The following is a 14,274-nucleotide window of genomic DNA, read 5'->3' as shown; positions in this document are numbered from 1 at the left end:
CTCATCATCGCTCCTCGTTACAAACACAGGCACTGCTAAAAGTTTGGGTGGGAAAATTTAGAAAATGCAAATCACTGCTTCAAGTTTGGTGTTAAAATGTAAAACACTGCTATGAATTTGCATAAAAAAAGTTAAAAAATGCCAAAAACTGCTTCATGTTTTGGTATGAAAAATGAATACATTTGGATAACTGCTTTGAGTTTGGATTAGAAATGTTTAAAAATGCCAAACACAACTTGGAGTTTTAGTGGGAACATTTTAAAAATGCCAAGTACTGCTTTGAGTTTTGGTGGGAAAAGTTGAAAAATGTCAGACTCCTTTGACACAGTGCTGCTTTATTTAAAGGCAAAATGCTTGTTTTGTGTTGGAACATTCAAATATCAGATCAGACAGATTCAGGTATGAGAACGTTCTGTGAAATATAGAAATACACAGAATCTCCAAAACAACAATGGTGCCCCATTATAACATATTTTGAACTGGACCACTGACCACTGTCAGTAGATTAACTCTAGACCACCTGCACAATTTATCAACCTCCATTCAGCTTTTCCAGTTATTTCACCAGTACTTGATTGCTGGCCTGATTTTGGCTGAATGGAAAACCATTGCAGATGGTGTTCTCCTGAAAAGTCCAGCGGCATTACAGTTGTTTTCTCATGAAAACCAGACCATCTGTCTCCGTCTCTCACATCCCATTCTTCTCCGCTTGAAGCTTTCTTCGTGCTCATTTTTTGCCTGAGCTGGTGTCATAACAAGTGTCTATTATTTTGTCAATGTTTGAAACAGGCTGGGAATTTTGTTTTGCTGCTAGAAAAGCCCAGAGATGATTGCTTCTTCTGGAAGGCCAAGAAATTGAAGTGAAAGAGAAAAGAAATGATAGAAAAGTGGTTTTGATTGAACTCACCCACTCTATTGATCTTGCTCCCCAAATCCATTCTGATATCTTAGACCGTTTGCGTTGATGTAGAAATGAGTGTCTCTAAACAGATTCGCTACCTAAGCTGTAGAGAATAGCATCATACTCCTCACCGTGTAGACAGACTCTGACCACTCTGGCGTACGTTGTTCCAGCAAAGCACAAGGAGGCAGCAGAATCAGAACAGAAGATACACTTTAAATCTAAAAATAGTTCCATCAATTTGCTTTGTAGTCCATGAAGTTATTGAATAATTAGCCAAGCCTGAGATGTAAGAGGTTAATTCTGAACCTGAACAGCCCGGCAGCTGGTTAGTCATGTGCCTTTAATTGCTACGGCGAGTTAACATGGCGAAAAAGAGGAAAGTTCAAAAATGCCAAACACTGCTTTGAGTTTGAGTGAGGAAAGTTCAAAAATGCCAAACGCTGCTTTGAGTTTGGGTGAGGAAAGTTCAAAAAAGCCAAACACTGCTTTGAGTTTGGGTGAGGAAAGTTCAAAAATGCCAAACACTGCTTTGAGTTTGGGTGAGGAAAGTTCAAAAAAGCCAAACACGGCTTTGAGTTTGAGTGAGGAAAGTTCAAAAATGCCAAACACGGCTTTGAGGTAAAAAGTCAGCTGGTTTAGTACATGTCTTTGTAAAATAGGCTTTAGTTGTTGGTCAGGCTAAGGTCAACATCAGAAAACTAAAACAATGCAGGGCTTGGAAAACACAAAGAACTCAAAACAAGAAAAACTAGATTAAAGGGAGCTGGCATTCTTTTAAAACTGACAGGCCAGAAAAAACTGACACCTTCATCCATAGGTGGTGATGCAACTGCAATGATTTTGGAACGTGGGAATTGGTGGTCACCAGTTAGGTGGTCCTTTGCAGTGAGATAGGCTGAGAGGCATTATATGAGTCTCCAACACCTCTGGATTAAAACAATCCATGGGCCAGAGGTCAGGGAGCCGGCCCTGTGACCGGAAGGTTGCCCGTTCGATCCCCAGTGCCGACGGTCTGTGACTGAGGTGTCCTTGAGCGAGACACCTAACCCCCAATCGCTCCCCAGGCGCTGTGGATAGGGCTGCCCACCGCTCTGGGCAAGTGTGCTCACTGCCCCCTAGTGTGTGTGTTCACTAGTGTGTATGTGGTGTTTCACTTCACGGATGGGTTAAAGGTGGAGGTGGAATTTCGGTTGTGGGATTAAAAAAGTATCACTTCAATAAATGATCACTCCGCCTGTAACGTAGCAGCGAAATCAAGCTGTTAAAAATAACAGCCATGAATTTATTCAGAAGTGATAAGCCTGTTGTTTATGTATGTCATATTGCATCCTGTTCCATCCTAAATCATGTGTTTGAACCAGCCGCCTTTCACCAAAACACAAACGAGACAAAAACGATTAAGAAATTAATCCACGGTGGAGGGAATCTATAAGCTGATTAGCCTGCCGTTTTGTCTTGACCAGCAGGCTTGGTGTATCCACTGTAAACACCGTGTAAACATCTGTGATGCATTCGTTCATTTAGTAGTATTTATATGCAGCAACACAAGATCAAAGCTGTTTTTCTTTGAGAAGGATAAACAAATCTACCGGTTGATTAGTTACAGTGGGTTGCAAAAGTATTCATACCCCTTGAACTTTTCCATATTTTGTCACATTACAACCACAAACATAAATATATTTCACTGGAATTTAATGTGAAAGACCAACACAAAGTGGTATACAATTGTGAAGTGGAAAGAAAATTATACATAAATCAAAACATTTTTTACAAATAAGAAACTAATAAGTGCGACGGGCAAAAGTATTCAGCCCCCCTGAGTCAATACTTTGTGGAGCCACCTTTTGCTGCAATTACAGCTGCAAGTCTTTTAGGGTATGTCTCCACCAGCTTTGCACATCTAGTGACTGAAATTCTTGCCCATTCCTCCTTGCAAAACAGCTCAAGCTCAGTCAGATTGGATGGAGAGCGTTTGTGAACAGCAGTTTTGAGATCTTGCCACAAATTCTCAATTGGGTTTAGGTCTGGACTCTGACTGGGCCATTCTAACACATGAATATTCTTTTTTTTAAACCACTCCATTGTAGCTCTGGCTTTATGTTTAGGGTCGTTGTCCTGCTGGAAGGTGAACCTCCGCCCCAGTCTCAAATCTTTTGCTGACTCCAACAGGTTTTCTTCCAAGATTGCCCTGTATTTGGCTCCATCCATCTTCCCATCAACTTTGACCAACTTCCCGGTCCCTGCTGAAGAGAAGCACCCCCAGAGCATGATGCTGCCACCACCATATTTGACAGTGGGGATGGTGTTTTCAGAGTGATGTGCAGTGTTATTTCTCCGCCACGCATAGCGTTTTGCTTTGTGGCCAAAAAGTTCTATTTTGGTCTCGTCTGACCAAAGCACCTTCTTCCACATGTTTGCTGTGTCCTCAACATGGCTTCTGGCAAACTGCAAACGGGACTTCTTATGGTTTTCTTTTAACAATGGCTTTCTCCTTGCCACTCTTCCATAAAGACCACATTTGTGTAGTGCACGACTAATTGTTGTCCTGTGGACAGTTTCCCCCACCTGAGCTGTGGCTCTCTGCATTTCATCCAGAGTCACCATGGGCCTCTTGGCTGCCTCTCTGATCAGTGATCTCCTTGTTCGGCCTGTAAGTTTAGGTGGACGGCCTTGTCTTGGCAGGTTTACTGTGGTGCCATACTCTTTCCATTTCCGGATGATGGATTGAACAGTGCTCCGTGAGATGTTCAAAGCTTGGGAAATCTTTTTATAACCTAAGCCTGCTTTAAACTTCTCCAAAACCATATTCCTAACCTGTCTGGTGTGTTCTTTGGACTTCATGATGCTGTTTGCTCCCCAATATTCTCTTAACCAACATCTGAGGCCGTCACGGAGCAGCTGTATTTGTACTGAGATTAGATTACACACAGGTGGACCCTTTTGAGTCATTAGCAGTCATCAGGCAACTTCTGAATGCAATTGGTTGCACTCAGGGAAAAGGGGGCTGAATACTTTTGCACGTCGCACTTATTAGTTTTTTATTTGTAAAAAATGTTTTGATTCATGTATAATTTTCTTTCCACTTCACAATTGTATACCACTTTGTGTTGGTCTTTCACATTAAATTCCAGTGAAATATATTTATGTTTGTGGTTGTAATGTGACAAAATATGGAAAAGTTCAAGGGGTATGAATACTTTTGCAACCCACTGTATTTATGTCACAACTGTCTCAAAATCTGATAATAAAAAAGAATAAGTGGTATAATTACAACATTACACTGGAGACGGGGCAGTGGTGTAAGATATGGGCCTTGTGTTCACGACGGCAGCAGAGCAGTGCTAATATCTCAGCGTGTAGCACCTCCTCTCCTGTCGGATTACATAAATATTTAATTCCAGTAAGACGGAGTCAGTTCTACAGTTTCTCGTTAGGCTGAATCAATAACCGACTCTAAATGTAGGTATTGTGATATAAACCGAGTCTGTTCTACAGTTTCTCGTTAGGCTGAATCAATAACCGACTCTAAATGTAGGTATTGTGATATAAACCGAGTCCGTTCTACAGTTTCTCATTAGGCTGAATGAATAACCGACTCTAAATGTAGGTATTGTGATATAAACCGAGTCCGTTCTACAGTTTCTCGTTAGACTGAATGAATAACCGACTCTAAATGTAGGTATTGTGATATAAACCGAGTCCGTTCTACAGTTTCTCATTAGACTGAATGAATAACCGACTCTAAATGTAGGTATTGTGATATAAACCGAGTCCGTTCTACAGTTTCTCATTAGACTGAATGAATAACCGACTCTAAATGTAGGTATTGTGATATAAACCGAGTCCGTTCTACAGTTTCTCATTAGGCTGAATGAATAACCGACTCTAAATGTAGGTATTGTGATATAAACCGAGTCCGTTCTACAGTTTCTCATTAGGCTGAATGAATAACCGACTCTAAATGTAGGTATTGTGATATAAACCGAGTCCGTTCTACAGTTTCTCATTAGACTGAATGAATAACCGACTCTAAATGTAGGTATTGTGATATAAACCGAGTCCGTTCTACAGTTTCTCATTAGACTGAATGAATAACCGACTCTAAATGTAGGTATTGTGATATAAACCGAGTCCGTTCTACAGTTTCTCATTAGGCTGAATGAATAACCGACTCTAAATGTAGGTATTGTGATATAAACCGAGTCCGTTCTACAGTTTCTCATTAGGCTGAATGAATAACCGACTCTAAATGTAGGTATTGTGATATAAACCGAGTCCGTTCTACAGTTTCTCATTAGGCTGAATGAATAACCGACTCTAAATGTAGGTATTGTGATATAAACCGAGTCCGTTCTACAGTTTCTCATTAGGCTGAATGAATAACCGACTCTAAATGTAGGTATTGTGATATAAACTGAGTCTCTCTCTCATTCTCTCTGTCTCATTCATTCTCTCAGTCTCTCACTCTCTAGCTCTGTCAATCTGCATTTCTCCCCATTTATTTTCCCTCTCTCTCTCTTTCTCTCCTCCCTTCTTGCTTTCTTTCTCTACTTCCCTCTTAAAAAAGATGGTTCTTAAGGGGTTCTTTAGTAAAGAAAGGGGTTTTGTATACAAAAACGAACACTCGACTAACATTTTCCACGATTAAAGGGTTCTTTGCACCATGAACCGGTTCCTCAGATTTATGGAGAATGTGCTGTACATGGTTCTATATAGAACTTTTTTGAAAATTGTTCTCTATAGCACCTAATGAGGTTCTTCTATTGTTATGATGCCAAGCTTTTGGGTACTATACAGAACCCTTTTCAAATTGCTTCTGTATAGAATCATCTACAGCACATTCTTTAGAACCCTTTCATCAAGGGTTCTTTGGGTATTCATGGCTTATATAGAACAAATTTTTACCAAAGAACCCTTGAAGAACCATCTTTTTTAGAGTCTACTGTTCTTTCTCTTTCTGTTTTTTCCCTCTCCGTGGAGTGGTGATTCTGCCTCTGCTGTGCTGTAGATTGATCGGTCAGTAGGGCAGGGATGGTGATCGTTTTGTCAGATAAACAACCAACTGAGCCTGCTGTGTTCAGTGAGCTTGGCTCTCAGCAGTTCTGTCTCAAGGGCTTTAGAGAAATGCTCTTACATTACGGCTCCATCTCTGAGCTAACAGCACAGAGCCGCTCAGAGAAATCAGACGGCAGTTCCTTCCAAACTCAAATGTAAATCACTGCAGCTGGAAACATGAAACGAATTTAACAGGTCAGGAGAAGATGTTTCATGTTCCTCTGTTTTTGTCCCTCTTTCTCAGTGACGGAAGAGTGCGAATGGTTTGCCTGCCCAGTTTTCCCCAACCGTCTGATCTCTTCTGGAAGTATCTGGACCTGACCACCTTTGTCCTGCTCTTCATGCTGCCCCTGGCGATAATCTCCATTGCGTACGCTGTGGTGGCGAAGAAGCTGTGGATGCGGAACGCCATCGGCGACGTGACTCTGGCCCAGAGCACGGCGCACCGGCGGAGGAAGAAGATGACCATGAAGATGCTGATGGCAGTGGTGGTGGTGTTCGCGGTCTGCTGGTTTCCGCTGAACTGCTACGTGGTGCTGCTGTCCAGCAAAGTCATCGAGGCCAATAACGCTGTGTACTTCACTTTCCACTGGCTGGCCATGAGCTCCACCTGCTACAACCCCTTCATCTACTGCTGGCTCAACCACAACTTCAGGGCCGAGCTCAGGTCGCTCCCGTTAATCGGACGCAGGGGGAAGGCCGTCGCCAACCAGGAGACCTGAAGGGGGCGCTGTCTCACTTTCGTCCGCTTACTTAACTCGGATTCGTCGGCCTGTCTGATCGGCGGAACATCAACAACGGTCTGATTGAGCATTCTGGGTTAGCAAGCACACTTTCCAAACGACCACTAGCTTGGGCAGTACTAATGTCAGCCAAGTTACTGATGGTATTTGTAATTATTTATTTAAAAGATGGTTCTTCAAAGGTTCTTTAGTAAAGAAAATATATACAGCCATGACTACTCAAAGAACAGTGTGCAAGCTTAAAAGGCTTTGTTCAGTCGTTCTTCAGATTGATGGAGATTGCATTCTGTTTAGCAAAAAAATTGGTCTGTAAAGAGAGAAGAACCACGAAAGCATGCACATTCTTTGAGTGTTCATGCTTCCACATAGAACCACTGTCTTTGCTGAAGAACCCATGAAGAATTGAGTGCACCGTACTGTTCAAAAGTCAGAGACCGCCCTTCATTTATTTCATTTCCAATCAGAACAGCCAATAAGTAGAGCTCCTTCACTTTTGAGGTAATATTTCTGTTTGATTTTTTTCTCGGTGAGGTTCTTCTTGACAGCTACACATCCTTTCAGACCCAAAGTGCTGTTGTCTTCAACTTATGTCGTCTAAATGTTTTCTCAAAGTAGAAAGGACGGACATTTGGATTTGAGCCTGGACGTCGGAAAGGGAGTGGGGTTTTATAGATAATAGAGACTGAAATTTGTCACTGAGGGTTACTCAGAACTCGAGAAACGAGTGCAAAACCAACTTCTAAAACTGAACTTTGAAGGTTTACAGACTTGCCTACTAGAAGGCTTAAAGTGAGTACCCTAAAAAGTATAGAAGCTGTGTTAAAAGTAATGAGTAGACAGACTAAAAACTGAAAAAAAATTGTTTTTCATGACACTGGAAAAAAAAGTTCTACTTAACGCCTGTTTTGAATTGAAATCAAATACAAATTTAGAGTGGTTTCTGGCTTTCATCTATTATTAGCTAACGATTATTAACTATCTATTAATTAGCTGATAAAATTATCCTGCCCATATTTTTATATTCCGAGGTGCTTTTTGGAATGATTCCTGGAAGAGCAGTCCATTCACATTCATTCCCTGCGATCATTCAAGGTGCTTTACAAAAGAGAAAATGCAAAGATCATTCGGATTAGTTTAAAAGGATAGAAACTAAAAACTGATTCCATTTAAGAGCAGTATAGTAGCTAAATGGGGGGTTCTCTCTTTTACTCCTAGTGAGACTCTGGCAGATGTATTGTGAACCAGCTGAAGCCATTTGATTGTCTTTATTGGGAGTCCAGTTAGGCGACCATTACAGTGATCAATCCTGCTAGAACTAAAGGCGTGGATGAGTTTCTCCAGGTCTACTTCAGACAGAAAATCACTGATCTAGTCGAAGTTTTTACAGTGATAACAAGCTGATTTGTCACGACTGCTTAAAACTTAAGGTCAGAGTCCATTAGTAAACCAAGGTTACACGCTAGTTCTGTGGATCTTAGGGTTTTGGAGTCCAGATCGGCAGCTGGACTGTGCCTCTCATTCCTATTCCCAAATAAAATAATTCTGTCCAGGTTTTCTCTTTAGTCAACTGTAGAAAGTTTTGTACCATCCAGTTAGCTATGTGCTCAAGGGCCTTACAGAGTGGGTGGAGGGGACCATGCAGGGGACCAACTCTCATGAGCTTGGAGTCTGAGGAGGAGGAGGGGGCAGGGGTACATTTTAAATAATTGCTGTGAATATTACATCTTTTTCCTTTATTTGGCCTTTTTGGTCATTTTATGGCTCTATAACGCATCTAGCTAACTAGATTAATATTGATAGCTACCTTATTTGCCAACTAGCTTACTGACTGGCAAATGTCTACATTCACACAAAATCATGGGTAGAGTCAAACAACGCTTATTCTTCTCCATCGAGAGTGAAAATAAGAGTAAAAACCCCCCATGTGGCCACTAGCATACACGCTAATAGCTGTAGCTTCTTATTAGTTTATATAACTTTTTTAAACTCTCCGCAAAAATGGAAATCAACATAGCATCAAAGTTCACATTCTGGTGCTCGCATAGGGGACGAGTAGTGCTGGGCAACTTCATCTTTACCTGGAAGAGTAAAGAACAAAAAGAAATCGCTAAATAGCCATCACTTAAAAAATGGGAAAAACAGGGAAAAACTGACAGATGCAGAAGATCCGTGCTAAAATCTGTGCTAATATGCCATTTTCAGTTGAGAAGTCAACCCTTAGAAGTCCAGAGTTAAAATGTTCACCTTTCCATGCATTTAGTTTAGTAATTTGATCATGTTAGTAATGATGTAATTATATAATGGGGCACATTCACACTAGATTTACATTCGGTATCGACAGGACTTCGTTCGTTTGTTTCTACGGATTGTGCAGTGGGGAAAAGAAACGGATTATCTTCCATTTGTTTAAAAAGATTTGGTTGCCTAAAGGAGACAGGAGCCAGAACTTCACTCATTGCTTAAGACTGAAATGAATTTCTGGCTGGATTAGTTTTTAGATTTAAAATATTAGTTGCAAAATGGGGACTGGAGGGAATCACTCATTAGATTTATTAAAGAATGATGCAACATAGGGACATAGAGTTCATCAAAAAGGTGTCAAAATTGGTTGCAGTGGGATTCTGGCTGGATTAGTTAAGAAAAAAAGTAAAAAACTTGTCATCCAATTCAAACCATTATCAAATGTCTCCTCTTTAACGTACACAAGTGTTTTGGATTGAAAGTTGGGAATCTGCACATTCCACAGTTTCTCAGATTGTTATTAGTAATTACCATAAAATGTAATATTTTTAAAAAATGTCTTTGCAACTTCTATAGAAGTCACGTATGCAGCTTTTAAACTGAAACAGGCAGAGAACTACACAGTCTAGTGCAGGTAACCTGTCCCAGAACAGTGCAGCACCTGAGGTCACCTGTGGATGTGAATTGGCCCATGTTTCTGTTGATGAGATTACCTGAGTGGATCTAAGAGACTGTGCTTACCTTCTCAGCGTCAAGTGAGCGACGTCTTGTAGCACAATGCTGATGACCAAATGAACGTTTTAGTGTTGATCAAATACAAACTTGTTTACAACAAAAAATCTCTGACTAATTAAAATGAGACTGCAATGGCTTATAGTGAGAGTCATATTCAGTTAGTTAAAAGAAGGCGTATATGAGAGAAATGAGTTTATTAGAGCGCTGTGCTTCAGACTGGACAGAGATTTTCACTGAAACAGGAAACACCTGGGACTAATGAGGGGTGGAACAGAACCAGGGAGGATATGCAGAACAACAACAACAACAACAACAACAACAACAACAACAACAACAACAACAACAACAACAAAAGCACATGGTGCAAGAAAACAAAGGCACATGGCTGCAACGGAGGGGAAGAAACAGATACTCTCAGAGGGACAAAAGGAGAATCTGTGACCCAATTTGTGCTCCAGTGCGTTGAGCTTGGAATGAGTGAAGTTACAAAACTCAATGTTTGCTCTAATTTAAGAATGTTCATAACTGTATGGGGTGAACTGGGTGGCAAGCGCTTCATTCAGATGTGTTCTTCTGTAGCTGCTGTTGTGAGGTTGGACAAGCTTTGCAGAATGCTGGTAAAAATCCCATTCAACTTAACGGAAAACTGTCATTTCTAAAAAAAAAAAAAATATATATAATATTTTAAGCCTGTGAATGGTCAAACTGTAAGTACGGATCTGTTTTTATTTATTTATTTGTATGTTTGTTTATGTCATGTAATCTATACAACACGGTAGACACAACGCGCACAAACCCTTGAGCCATACTCTTAAAAAGATGGTGCACTCTTAAAAAGATGGTTCGTCGAGGTTTCTTTGGTTCTACATAGAACCACTTGCTTGGTGAAATGGTACTTCGCAGTGATAGCACCAACAAAACGTTCTGCTATTGTAAGAATGTCAAGCTTGCAACAATAGCAGAACCATTTTTGGTGCCACACCGAACGACGTACAACACATTCTCCTTCAGTCTGAAGAAGCATTTCACTATGCAGAGAACCACTCAAGCATGCAAATGTTCTTCGAATGTTCATGGTTCTACATAGAACCATTGTTTCTACTAAATAAGCTTTGAAGAACCATGTGTAGCTGTAGGCTGCAGTGTTAACGTAGCTAGATGGCAGTGTTAAACTGAAGCTTCAGCTTTTTTAATTTGGATGTTTATACCTTAAAAACTTTAGCTGCAGTGTGACCTTTCACACCTTTACAAAATAAAAGTCATTTCAAATGGATAATCTGAGTTTGGATCTTCTAAATGTAGGTGTTGTGATATAAACGGGACGTTTTCTACAGTTTCTCATTATGTGTATATGGTGTATTAAATAAGCATTCATATTTTAAGCAAAATCCATTTTATCCAGTTGTGAATTTCTTTTTCCTTTGTTTTGAATACATCAATATCGCTTTGCAGTTGCTTCTGCGCTTCTCATCGAGTGAAATGTCATAAAGTCATGCGTGGGAAAAAAGCTATTTTATATACAGCGCAAACTTATCTGTGCATTTGTATGATTCCATAAAATAATGTGTTACAATGTGTTATATTTCTGTGTTATTGTCAATTAAAAAAAGGTTTTCTTCGATTTGAAGAGATTAGAAAAAAAGTCCAATAAATCACGTGTTTCAAAAGCCACATTGTCTTATTTGGGTTTTTTACAGTTCTAAGTTTACTGGAGTGTAGATTTAAAAGACTGATGCATCTCCTTGGATGGACCTGATAGAGGATGTGCATCAAAGCTGCTTTTCTTCACTGGAGAAACGAACAGCGTTTTCGTGCCGTATCATTTCAGTGCGAATGATTTAAGCACGTATTAAGTTGTATGCAAAACTTTGCATGCCCCCTCAAATTCCACATCCAGTTGATTCTCTAAGTGAAACGTGAACCCTTTACAGTAAGTACACATAAATATATGGCATTTCTTTTCAAGTTTCATTTTCCCAAGTTCAACATATCCAAAAAATAAAACAGAAAACAGAAATCCTGCCACAATATTTTTATCCAGGGTGTTAAATACAGCAAATTAAACAGTAATAGTGCATGAAAATGTTCATAACAATAAGTTACACATAGAAAATGTACATCATGTAATTTCACCAGGGGTGCATACTTTTGCATACTTTTATAAAGCTTTTTTTTAAAATACAGGGAGCAACAATGGAAATTTTCAAAAATCCTCATAATTTTTTTCATAGAGAAGTCCAGCTGGACATGACGGTGGCTACAGAATGACATGAACCTTGTACTGTTGTCCTCTAAATGACTCCTTGAAAATCAGACTGCATTTTTTATTTTTACGCTGCCCTTTAAAAACTCAACATTAGCTTAAAGGCACTGGCCTGGCTGCTCTGGAAAGCTGTGTAATTGACAATTCCAGCTGGGCACCTTTCCCTGCGAAACCCCCACATTATCCTTCTCCTCTATAATCACCCCTTATCTGGTGCCTTCATTTGGTACTCAGTAGGAATCATGCAGAACTTTCATTAAGAAGTACAAGCTTTAAGGCTGCAGTAGGCAGCACTGATAAGAGATCGTCAAGGAAAATCCTTCCAGATTGAGCTCATCATCCCATCACTAGACTGTCTGCCACCCAGCAGAGAAAGCTAATTTCCGCTGCCTGTAGGAATTCACAATCTCATTCTTTTGGTCATTACCTTCAGCTCATGACCAGAGGTGAGGGTCGGGATGTAGGCTGACCGGTAAGCAGGTAGCTTTGCCTTATGGCTCAGCTCCCTCTTCACCACTGCAGTCCGGTACAGTGAGTGCATTACTGCTGCTGCCTGTCCCGGCCTGCAGCCAATCTCATGATCCCTCTTCCCATCACTCTTGAACAAGCCCCCCAGGATACTTAAACTCCTCGGCCTGGGGGAGATCCTCTCCCCTTACCTGGACTGGGCATGCCATCCTTTTCCAGGCTAGGACCATGGACTCAGACTTGGAGGTGTTGATCCACATACCAAGCAGCTTCACACTCAGCTGTAAACTGCTCCAGTGATAGCTGAAGGCATCCATCTGATCCACCCGAAAGAACATCTGCAAATAGCAGAGACGCCACCCTCTGGCCTCCACACATAATGCCCTACTGACCCGGACTATGCCATGAATATCACAAACAGGACTGGAGACAAGGCACAACCTTGGCGGAGTGCAGCACTCACTAATTCGAATAGCTAACAATGCAGATGTCAAAAAAGCCAATAAAAGTTTCTGGCTCCATCTTTAAATAAAGCTGAATGGGAGGAAAACAAAATAATAAAGTTGGAGTGCTTGAATAATTTGCCATATGATTTGGGCACATATATTCAGACTGACATATACCAGGGAGAATGAGAGGATAAGAGCAGAAGCACTAAAAGACCTGTGAGAACTCCAGTGCCGGAAGGTCTGAGGGAACACGATGGACATTACAGATGAAAGAGCTCACTGAGGTATATGGGGCAAGCTCATGAGAGCTTTGAAAGTTAGCAGGAGAAGGTTGTACTTGATAGGGGCAGATAATGGTAACCAATGAAGTTGATGGAGTCTCCGGCTACTGAGTTTTCAGATGAACTGAAGACGACTGAGCACTTTAACAGGGAGACCATTAAAGAGGGATTTCCTGTGTTCAATATGGGAAACAAAGGTGTTTACCAGCATTTTGGCAACAGCGTTGTTGAGCAGAGGGTGGAGGTGTTCAGTATCGTACAAATGACTGAATGCAGTCTGAGTGACTTGGTGACCTAGTGTTGCTCAAATGTAAGAACTAGGACTGAAGCCCAGATCTGGCTTTTACTGGTTTACTATGCACAGTGAGACTGGAAAGCCTGGCATTTGGGCCTGACTAACAGGATTGCAGTTTTGCCTCTATTTAGTTTCAGGAAATTATTACACAACTGGAGTTTTGAAGGATTTTTATGCATGCTCTTTGACTGAGCTGAGACTGGGGGGGATGTAGTGTTAATGTAGATCTGGATATCATCCATATAATAGTGAAACTTAAGCCCATGATTTCAAATGATCTGACCTAATGGGGAGATGTATAATATAAAAAGTATGGGGCCCAGGACAGAACCTTGGGGCACTCCCTGAGTAAGTGGAGCTAAACTGTTGTCTGTCAGGGTGATAGAATTGGATCCAAGCAATAGCTAAGCCTGAAATGCCTATGGATAAAAGTCTGAAAATACAATAGTTCACTTTATGTTGTTAGATTTCTGCTGGATGATTTATGGATAGTTCTCCTGCGTGCGTCTCTCCAGCGTTGTCTGCTGAAGGTATTGCTTAAAAATTCATTTAGAAGCTACAATCATATATTTATCAGAGCAACATGCTTTACTGGTCCCTGCTCTCTCTGATCTAGAGGCTGATAGTGTAGGGCTGTAATCAAAGGCTCTGAGATGGGATTAGTGTCTCAAAGTAATCCTCGTAAAAAAAAAAAAATCAACAGCACTTCAGCACTGAAGCTCTACAGGCCACTGAGGATGCTTCACCATTCTAACCCTCTTACCTCTCCCTAAGGCATTTAACACCCATAATGCTGCTTCTTACACTCATACAAGTGTTTATATTGATCCATAGAGAATT

At 40.8% G+C, this 14,274-nt stretch overlaps 1 protein-coding gene across 1 annotated transcript in view; it reads left to right on the top strand.

The window, feature by feature from the left end:
• gpr83 (G protein-coupled receptor 83) overlaps nucleotides 1-11,343 on the top strand; it is a 15,892-nt gene extending 4,549 nt beyond the window's left edge. The window contains exon 4 of the mRNA XM_017682797.2: nucleotides 6,204-11,343. Within this exon, the coding sequence (XP_017538286.2) occupies nucleotides 6,204-6,681 (478 nt within the window). The 3' untranslated portion in view covers nucleotides 6,682-11,343. The remainder of the gene's footprint in view (nucleotides 1-6,203) is intronic.
• The last annotated feature ends 2,931 nt before the right edge of the window (nucleotides 11,344-14,274 follow it).

The sequence above is a fragment of the Pygocentrus nattereri genome, chromosome 23 (assembly GCF_015220715.1).
Source record: "Pygocentrus nattereri isolate fPygNat1 chromosome 23, fPygNat1.pri, whole genome shotgun sequence".
Classification (NCBI taxonomy): domain Eukaryota; kingdom Metazoa; phylum Chordata; class Actinopteri; order Characiformes; family Serrasalmidae; genus Pygocentrus; species Pygocentrus nattereri.
The sequence above is the reverse complement of the archived record's forward strand: the minus strand, read 5'-3'. Positions and strand labels throughout refer to the sequence as shown.